The 16,759-nt window shown below is 38.8% G+C and overlaps 2 protein-coding genes across 2 annotated transcripts in view; one reads left to right on the forward strand and one right to left on the reverse strand.

The window, feature by feature from the left end:
* Positions 1-16,759, reverse strand: part of LOC150083709 (forkhead box protein O-like) — a 94,767-nt gene that overhangs the window by 74,841 nt on the left and 3,167 nt on the right. The window lies entirely within an intron of this gene.
* Positions 8,975-10,035, forward strand: LOC150083710 (very-long-chain 3-oxoacyl-CoA reductase-like). Its single transcript, XM_090378141.1, has one exon. The coding sequence runs from the start codon at positions 9,134-9,136 to the stop codon at positions 9,956-9,958; it is 825 nt and encodes a 274-aa protein (XP_090234267.1). The 5' UTR covers positions 8,975-9,133; the 3' UTR covers positions 9,959-10,035.

Here is a 16,759-nt window from a genome sequence, read left to right on the forward strand (position 1 = left end):
AACCCTTGCTTGAAACCGGCTAATTCAGCCACGCTGTGGCTGAATTAGTCGGTTTCAAGCAAGGGTTGCATGGTTTTTATAGCTAAGGCTGTGGGGAAAAAAACCCACAAAAATTCCGCGTGTCATTGATGGGTTTCGATTTTCCACCAGGTGTGTGTGTGGGGGGGGGGAAGACAGTGCTTACATGCACTCTGATACTCGCCAGGGAAAGATAAGTAACATAAGCCACTAGAATGTTGCTCGATTGGTATCATGAAAACACTTCCACACCACTGCACCGCCACAACCAGCCTGCACCGTTAACGCCTGTCCATAGACTTATCTTATTTTCGTCATTTTTGGTCCTCCCATCTTGAAACATCAGTAACAGGGATTCGGCAGACTAGGAAACAGAAACACTGCCCAGTGTTACTGCTTCTGAACCCCTGAACCGTATGCCCCTGAACCGACAGGGATCCACCATCCAGAGGATCCCTGTCGGCTAGGTGTTATTTGGTTATTTGGACCAATTTCGATACTCTTGAGACACAGTCGTACGTGTAAACCTTATCAAGGATGCAGCAAGGATTTCTCAAAGAGTTCTGCCACTGTTTGTTTGTTGTTGTTTGGTTTTTTAAGGAGCATTAGCAACTAAGGCCATATTGCTCCGGGTTATGCGGTGGTCATTCCCTGACCTTTCCGCATCCTCCGTATTTGGTGGTGACGGGCTCGAACCCCGGTTTAATCAAGAAGCGTGTGCTACGCACTGCAGCTCCTTCCCACCTGGCTACGGAGGCGCCTCTGCCACTGTAATGTCCAATGTTTTCATTTTCTGCACCACCATATGCGGTAACCCTGCATTGCTGAGAGAACTCCGCTTACGAGCAGCTGCGCGACCATGGTAAACCATTCTATGAACTATTTTTCTAATTATTGTTTCTGCACTTAATACACCCTTCTCAGACTGCCTCTCGTTTGTTTTGTTGTTGATTGTTATTTGGTTTTTAGGAGCATTAGCAACTAAGGCCATATTGCTCCGTGAATATGCGGTGGTCATTCCTGACCTTTCCGCATCCTCCGTATTTGGTGGTGACGGGCTCGAACCCCGGTCTAATCAAGAAGAGTGTGCTACGCACTGCTGCTCCTTCCCACCTGGCTACGGAGGCGCCTACTGCCTCTCGAGTCAGCTCATTAAGGGCGATTTTGTGATTTCCTCGCACCATCCGGAATTAGCCATTATTTCCTAGAAGTGAAGTGTCCCTATACATGATGGAGGTTAGTGTACATACGAGTATAAATTAAAAAGATAAATAAAAATAGTTTGTGCAATATCTGTTATATTAATATAACAAACACACTCATTAATGCTGTAAATATTTCCCATATGATATTGTTTTAAACACCTGCATGACGTCAATCGCATGCTTCGTTAACGTTTACAAGTAAAATTCTGTATGTCAGTAAAAATACCGACTCTCCAACAAATACATTTAAATACGGTGTGCTTTAATACGATGGATTTTGTGCGTCATTTGACTTTCCATCAAGTGTTGCGAAATTTTATATCGATCGATGAATATGAAATTCTGTGCTGTCATAACTTTTCTAGTTTCATTTTTAACTTTTTTTTTTTTTTTTTTTTCCAAGGTTAGTATTTTCACTGGAACTTCTGATGAAGCGGTGCAATCTTCATATCCATTTCTTTTCACATTTTTCATCATGTATTTATCTCAGTATTTAATGGGCGATTACTATCTGCCACTACGTCCCCACTAACGGCATGATTTCATACGGTTTCTGAAGAGCAATGAAGAGGACATCCGAAGAACAAGTATACTCATAATCAAATTGATGATTAATATTCCTGATTATTCTTCTTTTTCGGTTGGAATTCAGATGATGTTAATGCAATTGAGACTTAGCCGAAAATGCTCTATTGTGAAGATGAGGATACAAGGAGTTGTTGTTGTAGTTGGCTTTTAGGAGCATCAGCGACTAAGGTTTGATTGATTGATTGATTTGGATTTTATTGGGGCATTAGCATCTAAGGCTATAATGCGCCAAGACCATCGACTAAGGCCATATTGCTCCACGTAAATTGTCTGTAAATTGCGTGTTCTGAGGTCGATTTTCTGTTTGCTGGACGAAAAACCTGAGTTTCCGGGAGAGAAAAAAAAAACCGCGCTACCCTCGCCTGAGACCGACAAACTCAGCCACATAGTGAAAAAGGCCCATAAAATTCCTCACGTCATCGACGAGATTCGAATTCAGGTCTTTTCCACCCGGTGTGGGGAAGACGGCGACCCTACCAACTATACCACCCACGAGGGCCCCAGGACTGAGTTATTTAAAGAAAACCAGCTGTTAGATGAAAAAAGCCTTTAATATTTTTCATAACTCGTCTCTTTTATAGAAAGAAGAGGCTAAATTTTTGTTAATCTATTTTATAATATTACTGGTTGGGGCTGGGGGGAGTGTAGGATGTAGTAGGGTTTTGTGCGTATCAGCAATCATATTGCGCCGTATATATATATTATGTCTGTAAATTGTATGGATTCTATGGTCGGTTTGCTGTTTTGCTGTTTTGTTGGACAAAAAACACGAATGTCTCGGGGGGAAAACACAAAGCTACCCTCGCTTGAACCCTACTAACACAGTCATGTGATGAAAAAGATCCATAAGAATTCCTCGCGTTATTAATGAGAGTGGAACTCAGGTCTTTTTCCACCAGATGTGGGGAGACAAAACAAATCAATTAAAATTAAAGTGCCCTGATCCATGTCTCATATTATACTAGTGTGCAAAATTTAAGGACCAGTCAAGGTTTTCACCTGTAGCTTCTCATAGAAATGGCCTGGATATGGGAAAAGCATACCAAAGGAACTTCGTGAGGTACAGAAATGATGAAGGAAACAACACCGACACAACAACGGAAACAAAACGGTACAGAGGGACTTTATTCAAAAATGGCAACATAGCACTAGGCTGCCATGATACAGATGCACCACTGCCAAAGATGGAACAAAGGGAAGAAGTGGTGCTCAGTAGGAGATATGGCCACCCCTAATGTCGATGCAGGCTTTGTACCGCCTGTCCATACTTAGAACAATGTTGTTGATAAGTTCTTGCGGTAACATCATCCATTCCTCTGTCAGCGCCATCTTCAGCTGGTGAACAATTTTTGGTGGTTGTGGACATGCCGCTAGGCGTCTACCCAGAGCGTCCCATATGTGTTCGATGGGATTTAGATCGGTAGAAACTGGCAGGCCAATCCATACGAACAATGTCCTCACTTTCCAAAAGCATATCACAGCTGTAGTGCAATGTGTTGTGGCGTTATCATCAATAAACACGAACTCGGGGCCAGTGGCACATAGGAACAGACGCACATGGGGAAGGATTACCTCAGTACAGTAGCGTGCACTGGTTACAGTACCGCCTTCCAGTATCTGGAGTTGTGTACGTCCATCCAAGATAACGCCTCCACAAGCGAGAACACCTCGACCGCCATATCGATCCCTTTCAGTGACGTTTGCGTGGTGATACCGTGTGCCAAATTAGCTGACGTCCAGAATCGCTGCTGGGACTGAATCTACTCTCATCAGTAAAAAGTACCTTAAGTAAAGATTTTTGTGGTTGTAACCTTTAGAAATAGTGTTGGTCCTTAAGTTTTGCACACCAGTGTATTAGGTTTAGGAAATTTTTCGTCTGGACTTTTTTTTTTTTTTGTCATATTCAGTCTGAAATTTATGAATTTGATGTTAAAATTAGACAAAATTATTACCGTACCGCTTAGAATTTTGCAGTCTCTACATAAAAATGTTGCCTAATCAACTGCTGTTTTTCTCACTGTGAATGTCGTTCCCCGCCTTCGGTTAAGTCGAAAAACTCATCAGAGGACAAATATAAACTGATTTTATTTGATCAAATAAAATAAATAAATAAATAAAAATAATTAAATATTAAATAAATAAAAAAAGAATGTAAAAACAGTTGCATGTGATGTTCACTCATCAGTACTATAATGGCTTCTGCTTGTTTTTATTTTTTTCAAAAAAAATATTATATTCGTTTCAGAAATACACCTATGAAGTTTTTAAAGAAAACCGAGAAAGAACAACTTTCCCATTGAGAAAAAAGCAATTGAAAAAAATTTCATTTAGAAATCGTAAAATCTAAAGGGTAGTACTTATACTTAGTCAAATGTTAACATCAAATTCAAAATTTTCAGCCCAAATACAACAAAAAAAAGGTCCAGATGACAAATATCCCAAACTTAAAAAAATAAATCGAAATAAATCCCATTCCTTTTAACTGAACCGTCCTTTAAATTTTGGAAATAATACAGTATCCTAATTTTGTATTTAACTGTGGTCCTTACGAGTGACTATTTCATTGTATTTATTGAGACTATACATGTACAAAAAGATACCTAGTTACAATGTATGTACACTACATTGCCAAAAGTAAACGGACATCTGAAGGCTTCAAAGAACCTTTATTGATACAATATTAACGTATGGGTAAGTGCGAAAGCATCAATTACCGTAGCTATCTACCAAAGTATTAGGTTAAATTGGCATCGTTTTGATTATATCTCATATTGTAAATACCTTAACAACGAGTTGCCATGGTATTGTACTACCTCGAATAAGTAACACTTCGCCAATGGAGAAGACTACTGTTACTTATTCTTAGTGGATACCACCACCTAGACGGCACCGTTTGTAAAATAGTATGGGATAAAGATCTCTGTTATCCTTATACTGTCCCTATTAGATTTATGAAAGCAAAAAAGATGTAGGAAGGTGATAGTAGGAGAGGAAGAAGAAGGAATACCGTCGAAGGAAGGAAGAAAGGGTCAGTTACTCCTCATCTACTCAAAAACTCATAAATTCCTCGAATAGGCAACGCTTCCCCAGTAGAGAAGACTGTTGTTACCTATTCTCGGAAATTCTGTGGCTATCAGGGTTCCCTCCACAGATGGCACCGTTCAAGGCTTGTTGGCCTTTCATCGGTGGGTGGGCAAGTACTCTGGTGTTGCAATAGTGACAACCCAGTTATGAAGTATAACTTCACAATATGAGAGATGCCTGAAGGTGTGCAGTAGTATAAACTATAAAATATTTAAGAGCAAAAGCCTCATGCTACGAGATAGAATGCCTCACGTATGGGTAAGTGCGAAAGCATCAATTGTTAAATATGTTAATCATTCTAACTCGTAGCATGAGGCTTTTGCCCTTAAATATTTTATAGTTTATACTACTGCACACCTTCAGGCATCTCTCATATTGTGAAGTTATACTTCATAACTGGGTTGTCACTATTGCAACACTAGGGTACCTGCCCACTCACCTATGAAAAGCCAACAAGCTTTGAAACGGTGCTGTCTGGGTGGTGGTATCCGCCGAGTATAAGTAACAGTAGTCTTCCATTGGCGAAGTGTTACTTATTCGAGGTAGTACAATACCATGGCAACTCGTTGTGAAGATATTCACAATATGAGATATATTCAAAACGATGCCAATTTAACTTAACTACTTTGGTAGATAGTTACGTTAATTCATGCTTTCGCACTTACCAATTCATTAGTCATTCTATCTCGTAACATGAGGCTTTTCTCCTTAAATATTTTATAGTTTATACAATATTAATAACGTGTCGGCCTACCTTTGGTCTTAATTATACACTGTATCCTAGTCGAGATGTGGAACCAATTTTTGATAACAGGAAGGCGGTATTTTGGTACATTCTTCTTTCAGTAGCGATCAATTCAGCTACTTATTGAAGATGCGTTGGCCTGCTCCGAATTCGACGTTCCAGTTCATTTCAAAGGTGTTCAGCGAGGTTAAGGTTAGTGGGCTGGACAGGCCAATGACGGTTTTGCATGAGCAAGCCTTCAAACCAAATCACTACAGACTGTGCATTGTCATGCTGAAACGCTACAATGTCATGATGCCACACTATAGGAAGGGAGTAATTGTTTTTTTTTTTTTTTTTTTTTTTTTTGATTTGGTAGTTGTTGGCGCATCGGCTTCTGTGGCCATATTGCACCTCCCAAGGTTTTTGCAGTATTTGATCCAAGCCCGAGGCGGGAATCGAACCCGCGACCTTTGGGTTGCCGGGCAGGTACTCTACCCACTCGGCTAGCCCGGTCGGCCGGAGTAATTGTCCGGAATGTCAATGTACCACATGGCATTCATTGTTCCAGGAACGATAGCCAATGGTCCAAGTCCAAACCACGAGAAACAACCCTCCAGACAGTGTCAGCACTTCCAACAAATTTCGAACGACACACTGATAACTAACGTTCTTTGGACACCCATCAGACTAAAACCCTACCATCATATCGGAAAATCCATATACTACGATTCGTCACTCTGTAATACAGCGTTCCAACATTCCAGGACCAATTACGATGGGTTGTACATTGCATACCATGATGTTCGGTTTGTGGGTTGCATTCCTTCCGTAAAATCCAATGTAATGCAGCTTTCGAACATATCGTCCTTGTACTAATATCCTACGTATTGTCCGTGTGCTAATATCAGTTCCTGCGGCTTCCCATCAGTTCCGGTTAGTAGCACCATGACGTTTCCATTTGGTTATTACCGCAGCCACCATTAATCGACAGTGCTGCAGCTTTGCTACAATAGTGCATATTGATTGCAAATATGGTATCCTGTGTTCCTCATCTACTGGATTTCGTTAATAAAAAAAATGTTATTGTTTATAGTCCGGCACGACCACCAGGTCAGAGGAGTTCACAGTAAATAATGATACAATCGTTTATTGTATTTAGCAGTCGGGGCTTGAACCACGATCAGGGATCTGGTTATCTAACTTGAGCGCAGTTGTTTTTTGTATCTATTCCTGACATGGCGAGTACGGCTCATTTTTCAGAAATTCTAGGTGTCCTGATACGTTTGACAATATAGTGTATATGTCAGTAATAATGTCAATATTAATCAATATCGTCACAAGAGCAGACAATAACAGCAAAAAATTAGCTAAAAAATTAGCTAAACAAATAGCGGGACTTACAAAGGGGGGAAATAAATTAAATAACAGGAGTAAAATAAAAATAAAATAAAATAAAACAAAATGATGATGGGATCAACGATACAAAAGGTTGTTTTATTCATCTGCCACGCTCAGCTGCTATAAAACTATAACTCCTCTGACCGTGTGGTCGTCCCGGAGTATAAACAGAAAATTTATTTATTTATTTATTGATGTTTTCATTCACTTTCTGTGGATTATCGGATTGGTTGACATTGAGCCTGTTGGACATGACGAAAGTCTATTCAGTGGACTATTTCTAATGTCACGATTAGAACAGCAGGATGGTGAATAACGCAGCGTTTCCAAATTACTAGTCAGCTTTTCCACCTTGTCCCTAGGGCGCTGAGCAATATTTAAAAAATGGTTGCCAACAAGTGACTTCAAATATGACTTGTATCCCTGCCATTATAGTGTAGTTCATTGTGATGATATTGAAGAAAAATGAAATACAAAGTACTAATAGTTTAGTCACATGGAACCCGTTTGTAAAGGTCTGGGTTCGAGTCCGGTCTTAGGACAGAGAAATTTGGATGAATAACGGACTTGCCATTTGGGTTTGAGCTGGCTGATCTAAAGTGGAGGTGCGAGGATTTTCCGTGAATTAGCTTTTGGTTTTTTCCTTTTCCGCAAACAGGCAAACCGGCCTTGAACACAGGAGCGGAAGGCACTGGGAATCCCCACATATAGCTGTATTAAAATTCACAGGATTACGAATCTGCTTTCGAGCAGTATCACAGTGGTGGTGGTTGTGTGTGTGGGGGGGGGGGGGATTATACTCCCTTCACCTGAAATCGGCTAACTGTAGCCCATACTAATGAGGCGCAAGCGAATGACGGGTGGAGAAACCCAATTGAAAAGAGCCGTTGTAAATTCCTGCAGTGATTCGAACTCAGACCTTTTTAAGTGGTGGCAAGTGACCGAATCATTATATTGAGGTCACTCTTGTACATACTGATTATAATCAATTTTTTTAAATGGAATTGCGAATTCAGTGAAGAAACAGGTCCTTTCAGAACTTTGCTGAACTAATATAAGATTTTTCTATCGAAAATTTTTGCTGTCTTTGGCGTTTGGGAAAGATATAAAATTAAAATCAATCATATTATAAGAATATGCGCAGTTTTTATGACTCTTTTATATGCACTGGATATATTCACTGAATTATATCCAGCGAGTTTTCGAAGGACTCCCTATCCGCACGAAAAGTGTTTGCTCTATTAATATTTTTGAGAAAGCCTACTGCTGAAATTCATTGTTAATGCAAAAATCTAAATATCAGAAAGCGCAGGCCTTTTAACCCCTTTTTAATTAAAAAAAAAAATCAGATTTCTGCTTCGGAAAAGTGACGTGTTTATACACCCACACATGCGCTTTTAAGGTATCGCAAAACCGTATGAGTCCACTACGTAAAGCAGGTCAACGTTTCAATTTTAAGGCAGTATTGAAGTGCAAGGGGAGGTCGCTGGAATAGCACATCCGAGTTTGATGGTCAGGATAATCTAGTTTTTGCAGTTACAAAGACTAATTGTTTTTACGTCGCACATCCTTCGTAAGCGCAATAACTCACACAGCTGGGAGCTCCAGGAGCCATTAGCTGCCACTATGAGGGCCACTGAAGACCTACTAGAGCGAACGAATAATGATGAAGTTACTCCCTACAGGCAAACCTATTACATTTCCAAAAAAGGGCAATGAAATATATATTTCTCCATTAAAACGGAGACCATTTCTTCCCAAGCAAATTACATAAATACTAATCTGTATTTTAAATACCTCCTATCTTACTTTGAGGGGTAAGCAGAAATGGCTTCAATAGACGTTTTATAACTTTGTCAATGCAAATTTGATCATGTACCACGTGACTGACGACTACAGAAACGGATATAAACATCGGAAGAGGAAGGTTGGAGCTACTCATTAACTGAATATGGGTTTAGTTCTGTTTTCTTACGAAGTTCCCCTACTATTATGTTATCTGTGTATCTTAGTTTCTACGATAAAAATCTTGCAGGTGCTGTTATCCATTTTTTCGGGACTTTACTTCACAATTTCGAAAAAGATCTTAAGAAATCAAGTGAAATGGAACCAGATGGGACGTTGGTGTGTTATCACCGGGGCTACCGATGGTATTGGAAAAGCGTACGCATTGGAATTTGCTTCTAAAGGTCTAGACGTGGTTCTTATCAGTCGCAATTCCGAGAAATTGGCAGAAGTTGCGAGACACGTGGAGGAGCGGTTTAAAGTAGAAGTGAAGACCGTTGTAATCAACTTTACCGACGACTGCGAGATCTACAAGAAAATACAAACTGAACTGGAAGGTCTAGAAATTGGAGTGCTGGTGAATAATGTTGGAATGAGCTATAAATACGCGGAATATTTCAACGAAGTTCCTGGCGGTTTCGAAACAATGCAAAATCTTATTCGTGTTAATGTGGTACCGTGTACTTTAATGATACGAATAGTTCTTCCTCAAATGGTTGAAAGGCAAAAAGGAATTATCATCAATGTATCTTCAATAACTGGTTTGTATCCGATGCCTCTATTGAGTGTTTACTCTGCCTGCAAAGTTTACGTCGACTATCTGAGCAGATCGTTACAGCAAGAATACAAAGCCCACCACATCATAATCCAGTCTCTCATGCCCGCTTACGTGTCTACGAAAATGTCAAAGATGAGAGAACGGTTGGATGTACCTTCTCCAGCACGGTACGTACAGTGGGCTTTGAACAGTGTTGGTAAAGAAGTCAAGTCCTACGCTTACCCGACGCACAGGCTACGTGGATACTACTACGAATTCCTGAAAGGGCATATGCCAACTGAATTCAACATGCATCTGGCTTTGAGGCAGATGTTGAAAGTTCGCAGACATTTTCACAAGAAAATAAAAGAGAAGAAACTTACTCGAGATTTTTAAGTTTCGTTCATTTGTTTAGTTATAAACTAATCTTTCCCATATGCTTCTGCAATTAAAATGTAAGTTGGCAATGTTAAAACCTGATTGTGTAATGTTTCCTGGTAAAATTAAAACTCTTGATGCTAGTGACATTCTTTAATTCATTGTAGTAGATAATATGCAGTGTGAAATTTCTTCTTAGGGATAAGTGACTAACATTAATGTAATTTCTTCCCCCTCCTCCCCTTTGTATGACGATAAAGACTCAATACGGGCAGTAATTCACGTATATTCAAAATTACGCCGAACTTGGGGATAATTATGCATACCCCCCCTTCCCAAATTCGATTGCAGAAAATGGCCTTCACAGTAAATGACACAGCCAGTAGTCAAACAAGTCATAATCCTTGGGAAGTTTTTTGAATTTTCCCTTGGAATTGAGGTCTTTAGTTAGAGTGCAAGGCTGTTTGCTGTTAATGCGTTTGAGGGTTTCCATGTGGAAATAGTTCATGGGTGGTCATCATCCACACGTGGATCTACCATAAATGATAAATGTTTTTAATTACATGGGAAGTTGTTAAAACTTAAAACGTTATTGATTTTTAATGGAGTGGGGAGGAGGTTACTACAATCTAAGAAAAATCTCTGACGAGCAAGATACCAAACTACCACTTTTCTTGATGCAAAATTCGATGAAAATAGTGCAGACCGAAATATATTTTCAACAGAACTAACAAATCGGTAAATCTCGTCTGCCAAATACGGTGAATGTCCGCACTTGGTCTTCATAGCGACATACTGGAACCTGGAACAACATCAGGAACCAAGGGAGAGTAGAGATGCACCATCCTTTTTTTTTTTTTTTTGTGTGTGGAACGAAACAGTCATATAAAGTTTGCTGGACCGATTTTTATTTTATTTGCATTTCTTGTGAAACATGGCGGCCAACTTGGTGTGTTGTAAATCATGCCATATATTGGGGCAGTTATTTTTACTGTTAAAAGAGCTGTCAGGAAGTCCTCGCTCCGTACAAGAAGAAAATCCGCGGTAGGCCTAATATACGGTACTTGTTCGCAGCACGTGGCTGACGACGTCGCCCGGTGACCCACTTTAGCTAACGGCCAACGGACGCAGACATTCATGAAGCCTTGGAAGGCTTTGCTGCTGTTCTCAGAAGGAGAATGTATTCCACCGAAAAGGGTAGTATAAGTTTGTTTAATAAAAAAAAAAAAAAAAATACCCCGTTACGGAAGCAGAATTTCTCTTCCTGTAAAAGTAATTTTTTTTTTGATACATACACCTGTAATTGCCTAAACATTTCATTCTTCTAACTTTAACCGATTTTCATTCAAGCATGATCTAAAAGTTTTTTTTTTTTATACTACTTTATCGTAAATAAATTAATTTAAGGGGATAATTTTGCATTTTATTTCCATTTTTCTACATACCCTTCATCAATAATAGCACACACAAAAGACAGCCGATATTCATTAATGGAAATTTCCATTCACAGTGCAGACGACACTTCTCCTTACTGAAAATAACAGCGCGCGCGTTCCGCGAGCAGAAGATGTTAGTTCCATAGCACGATTGCAAATAGGAACTGTTTACGTTCTTAAATTACGAAAACAAATCTTGAAAACGGAGAAGGTTAAAAAAAAAAAAATGTTATTATAAATAACTTGAAAGAGTGTACTGAGCAGTTTATTCTTTTACTGAAATACACTGAGGGAGGAAGTACTTTTCTATTTTCACACTAGGTGGCGATGACATTCTTATTTCCTCAACTATAAATTTGCGCTTTTAAAATTATATTTAATTCTTACGATTTCACTTCAAAATTTGTTAAAATGTATTAAAGATGGATTTTGTTTGTATACATTTTAATGCCATCTAACGATATGACAAATGCTCGCGATAGCAAGGGATAGAACGGATTTATTCCTAATATTTTCATACATTTAGCTCTAATATCTTTGCCTAATTAAGATTGATTGATTGATTTGATTTGGTAGTTGTTGGCGCATCGGCTTCTGTGGCCATATTGCACCTCCCAAGGTTTTTGCAGTACTTTGATCCAAGCCCGAGGCGGGAATCGAACCCGCGACCTTTGGGTTGCCGGGCAGGTACTTTACCCACTCGGCTAGCCCGGTCGGCGCCTAATTAAGAGCAGTCCATTATAATAAAATAAAAATAAATTGTATGTTTTGTGCTTGTTGATAAATAAAAATCGAAAACGTTTAATAAAACACGTATGTAGAAAATTTTCGCTCAAAAACTGTAGGCTTGAACGGACGTTACTGTACTTCCATATTTGACAGGAAGTAAGTGAAAAACCTCCGGTACAGAGTTAATTCGCATGGAATAAAGAGATTGATATAAACAAACGGGAGTGGGAAGTGTCGGAAGAAGTGACTATTGACAAGCAAGGAGTGGTGGTTGAGGACAACAGGAACGCCGCTCAACGCGAGTGAGGAAGAAAGAAGAAGAAGGGAAAAAAAAGTACTAGTAGATGCAAGTACCTTTATAACCATACAATCAGGACACAAGAGAGTTCTAGAGCATACAGGAAAGAGATTAACAATTAGTAGCTTTGGTCGCTAGGGGCGCTGCTTGTAATTGACGAATCCTATCTCCTGAAGCCATCTACTGGTTGCAGCGCCAGGGGCTCTAGCAGTTGACGCCAGGATGGGGAGAAGCACGATAGTGGAAATTAACCCTTAGGCCTCGAAGTGTAAAGGTTAGTGACTGTAGTATGGCATGAAAGAAGAAATAAAAATATACTCAGCTTGACTTTATTCGAATTTTACGAATTACCTTTTAATTCACTCAGCTGGATTTTTACGTAAGGGCCTATTCAAAATTCGTCTTAATTATGTCAGAGGTTGTATAAAAGGTAAATAAACTTTTTCAACAAAATGAATAAATTGGAAGCCGTAAAATTATAAAAAACCAAAGAATCTTAAGTTTGATAAAATCCTACATTTTAAAAGGTTTCGATGAAATTATCTGGAGTATAAGCAATGTAATTTTATACAATACATAAACATTGCTTGCTGTTTCAAAAAATATATATGTTACATACATATTAGTCGCTGTATTAAATACGAAACAACATTCACTTAAATGTACTAACGTTTCGATGGCACTTTCAGTTTTCTTTCATCAGAGAAGTACTGATGGGTAAGTAAACGTTTGTAAGTGCATTTGAACGCCAGCGCCATTTTTAAAAGTTTCTTATTTAACAGCGTCTAATTATTTCTTTCAATTTTGTTTATAATTATCCAAGTAAAGAACGTTTTTGAAAATGACAGAGCAAAATAGCTTAAATTCTTTGATTTAAATAATATACAAGAAAAACAAAAATTCAGCCCATCACAGTGGTGAACTGTTATGACTTTGTCTTAGTTTTACCGAACGAAATTTTGCGCTGAAGAATAAAAGTTCGAATGTGTGTAAAAATTACATCTCCGATTTATTTCGTCTTATACTCCGAGGAATTGAGGCTGGGTAAGCCTTTACATGAGTGAGCCGCCAGATACGGTCCATCACAGTGTATACCTGTACAACTTATGCACAGTTCTCAAGTTGGTTTGCGTATCTCCATCTGATGGAAGTTTGTCTCCAATTCCTCTACCGAGGGCCACGATGCTATCTTGATTATGTACTGAGATCACTAACCCCAGTCTAAGGAACACAAAGAGTAAAATACACAAATCAGCCAGTGGATGTACTAATATTTAAGATAAATCCACCGTAGCATTTGTAAGTATTGAAAATCGATATCTTTGGAAACAGAAATTTGTACATCGAATAAAATCCATGATTACCCGGTATTTCTGCCTCTATCTGCAATTTCTAGTGGGGGGGGGGGGGACCACTGGGGTCAACAGAGTACGTTTCCATGGTGAAGAATATAAACGCCAGAGAAGTGTTCTGTACGATGATGCACTGTTTATATCATTCGTTTTAGTAAATACGCACCAATCGGTTTATATCGAATTAAAACATTATTTATTTATATACATCTGGAGATCTAAGCAGGTTACAATTATCAATGAAACTCTGGTGTTGTTTAACAAATTCGTAATCATTCCAGGGGAAGAAAGAAAGAAAATGATATCGGTCACTAATGTCACCACTCTCCATTAACAAACACCGTTTGTTGGAAAAAAGAACAAAAAAGTTATCAAGTGCGATTACTTAAACAACAGGTTCTACTTTTCTGGTGTTCGTTTTCCAATGCGCCCTATTGCGATTATCCTTGGAGAGCTAAAGGTGCAAAGCGTCAAATGAATCACATGACTGACACATAACCATCTGGTACGATGGCAGTTCTGGCGTCACTGAACAAGTCACTGACTCCATCAGGGTCAACTATTAGTCACCTCTATTGCTGGGTAATGGTCTTTGAGAGAAATGTTTTGTGTCTTCAGTTAAAGAAAATTTTTGTATCGCATTCCACAAGTTTTTTTTTCCTAATATGATTCAAGTGAATATTATTTACAAATAATATTTACGTGGCTAAGTCGAATAGCTACTTAGGATCGACATTAATTGGAACTGATTGGTATGGGTTTGACAATTATGCAATTTTTGCTGTTTTATGCAATTTTAAGACCAGATATATTTTTAGATTTTTTTTTTTCTTCGCTAAATAAAATGTTTTCAGGATAAGCCTTATAACCACGTGCACACAATTAGGTGCATGCTGCAATGACAGACCCAGAAAATCCCAATTAGGGTGACACATTGCTAGGGTGACGCGCAATAGTGATATGTGCACATGATATCGAGGCTTTACAAAGTATATTGCTTTGGGCATACCACTGGTGGTCAGCGATATTTACGCTCGTGACTAAACAAGCCAACTTTTCGATAACTGCTCTTGGATAAGAGCGACCCTTACTTCCGAGTAACTAACTGCTAAAGTGACTTCCCAAGGATTATTCTTGAGATTCTTAAAGTTCATCTACAATTTAGTACACGAAGTTAGTTAATTTCACGTTTCAAGTAATGAACAAGAAATTTCGAGAGATGCGCGAAAAGGTCACCATTCTGTTTCATACCCTTTGAACCATATTTAATGTTTCAGCAGTTTTGGCCTCAAAGCGATATGCTATCTCGGTACGTGTAGATAGTATCATGTTGTTATCAAGGTTTGAACATAAAGTTTAAATAATTTGCATGATTAGACTGATAAGGACATGAGAACTTCACCCAAATTAGACTGGCCTTCCCTAATGCGCCATCAAACTTTAGGCCTGGTTTACAGTAACATAAACAATACATTTGGAGTACATAAAAGTATTCTCAACAATCATTGAAGTGTAAGGAATCAAAACATAAGTAGGAGTGGACGAAACACTTGTCTCTAAACAAATTCAATTTAGCCACTCAAGTTAAAGAAAATCCATGAAGATAGTAGATTAAAAAGTACATTGTCTTCATTACAGTGCTCTAAAAAGTTTTGATAACGGAAACGATCTGAACGCTAAATTTTTTAGCATGTCAAAATTTTAACATTGAAAAAAAAAAAAAAAAAGTAATGATTTTCATAATGTTAGAAAACAAACATCGCTCACTGATGGTGAAACAGAGGAGGAAATGCAAGATTTGGGAGCCCTCGTGGGTAGCACAGTTGATAGAATCGCCGTCCTCTCCACACCATGTGAAAAATAACCGAGTTCGAGTCCCATCTATGACGTGAGCAAATTTTATGGGCCTTTTTCACAACGTGGCTGAGTTAGTCGGTCTCAGGCGAGAGCAACATAGTTTTTTCTCCCGGAAACTCGGGTTTTTCGTCCAACAAATAGAAAATCGACCACAGAACACAAGCAATTTACAGACAGTATATACGGAGCAATATGGCCTTAGTCGCTGATACTCCTAAACTACCACGACAACAACAGCAAGATTTAGGTAGGCTGGCGCACATATTTTTAGAAGCCCTAAAAAAAGGTAGCGGGGAGGTTATATTATCTCTACTATGGATGCCACTTGGGGAACAAGACCCTGCATATCGTGCTGTGCAAAGCTCAATGAATGGATGAAAGGAAAGAAGGGCATGCCGTTTGATATTCCCTTGGTGTGGTGTGAATCAACCAACTATATCGATGTATGTATTTCTATATTTTACAAGCCCTTGTAATCAGCACAGTAGGCTTTTTTCGCAGTTTCTTCTCGATTTTTTTCTCACTATGGCCGAGTTAATCAGTCCCAGACTAGAGAGAATCGCGTTTTTCGTCCAGCAAACCGACCGAAAAATGCATGCAAATGTAGACAGAGTATCCTGACGCCTCATGGATTTAGTTGCTTTGGCGCTTAGTCCACACAACTATTTTATTCAAACACTGCTTCTACAACGAAGTTAGTCCCACATGAAGATATTCCTAATCCTGTACCACCAACAAGCTCGAAAGAATTCCCTCCCCGTGAGCAAGAAAAGAATCTAATGGAAGATCTAAAATTTAGATCTAAGATCTAAAATGCATTCCAAAGAGATGCAGAAATCCACACCTAATGAACAGGTTAACAACGCTGTACATGATTTAAATGTCAGTGCAACAGGCAGGAACGTTTTGGATCATGAATGCAAGAATGGAATTTGTTAGCTAATGATGCAATTTGTATATTTAGAAAGAAATACAGAAAATTGTAGATATTTTATGGTATGCGGAATTACCCATGTGTGTGCTTAGATATAAAGGGACTGTTACAATAAAGAAAACTTATTATCGTATATTCCAAATATTGAAATCACCACATAACTGTGGTGATTTTAAGATCATCGCGCTATTACTTTGATAGCAGTGTGGATTT

The sequence above is a fragment of the Mastigoproctus giganteus genome, chromosome 7, assembly GCF_048544385.1.
Source record: "Mastigoproctus giganteus isolate SK-2022 chromosome 7, ASM4854438v1, whole genome shotgun sequence".
NCBI lineage: Eukaryota > Metazoa > Arthropoda > Arachnida > Uropygi > Thelyphonidae > Mastigoproctus > Mastigoproctus giganteus.

What these genes read in the sequence shown, in the direction of transcription:
- LOC150083710 (XM_090378141.1), top strand. Translation starts at nt 9,134, where the DNA reads ATGGGACGTTGGTGTGTTATCACCGGGGCTACCGATGGTATTGGAAAA.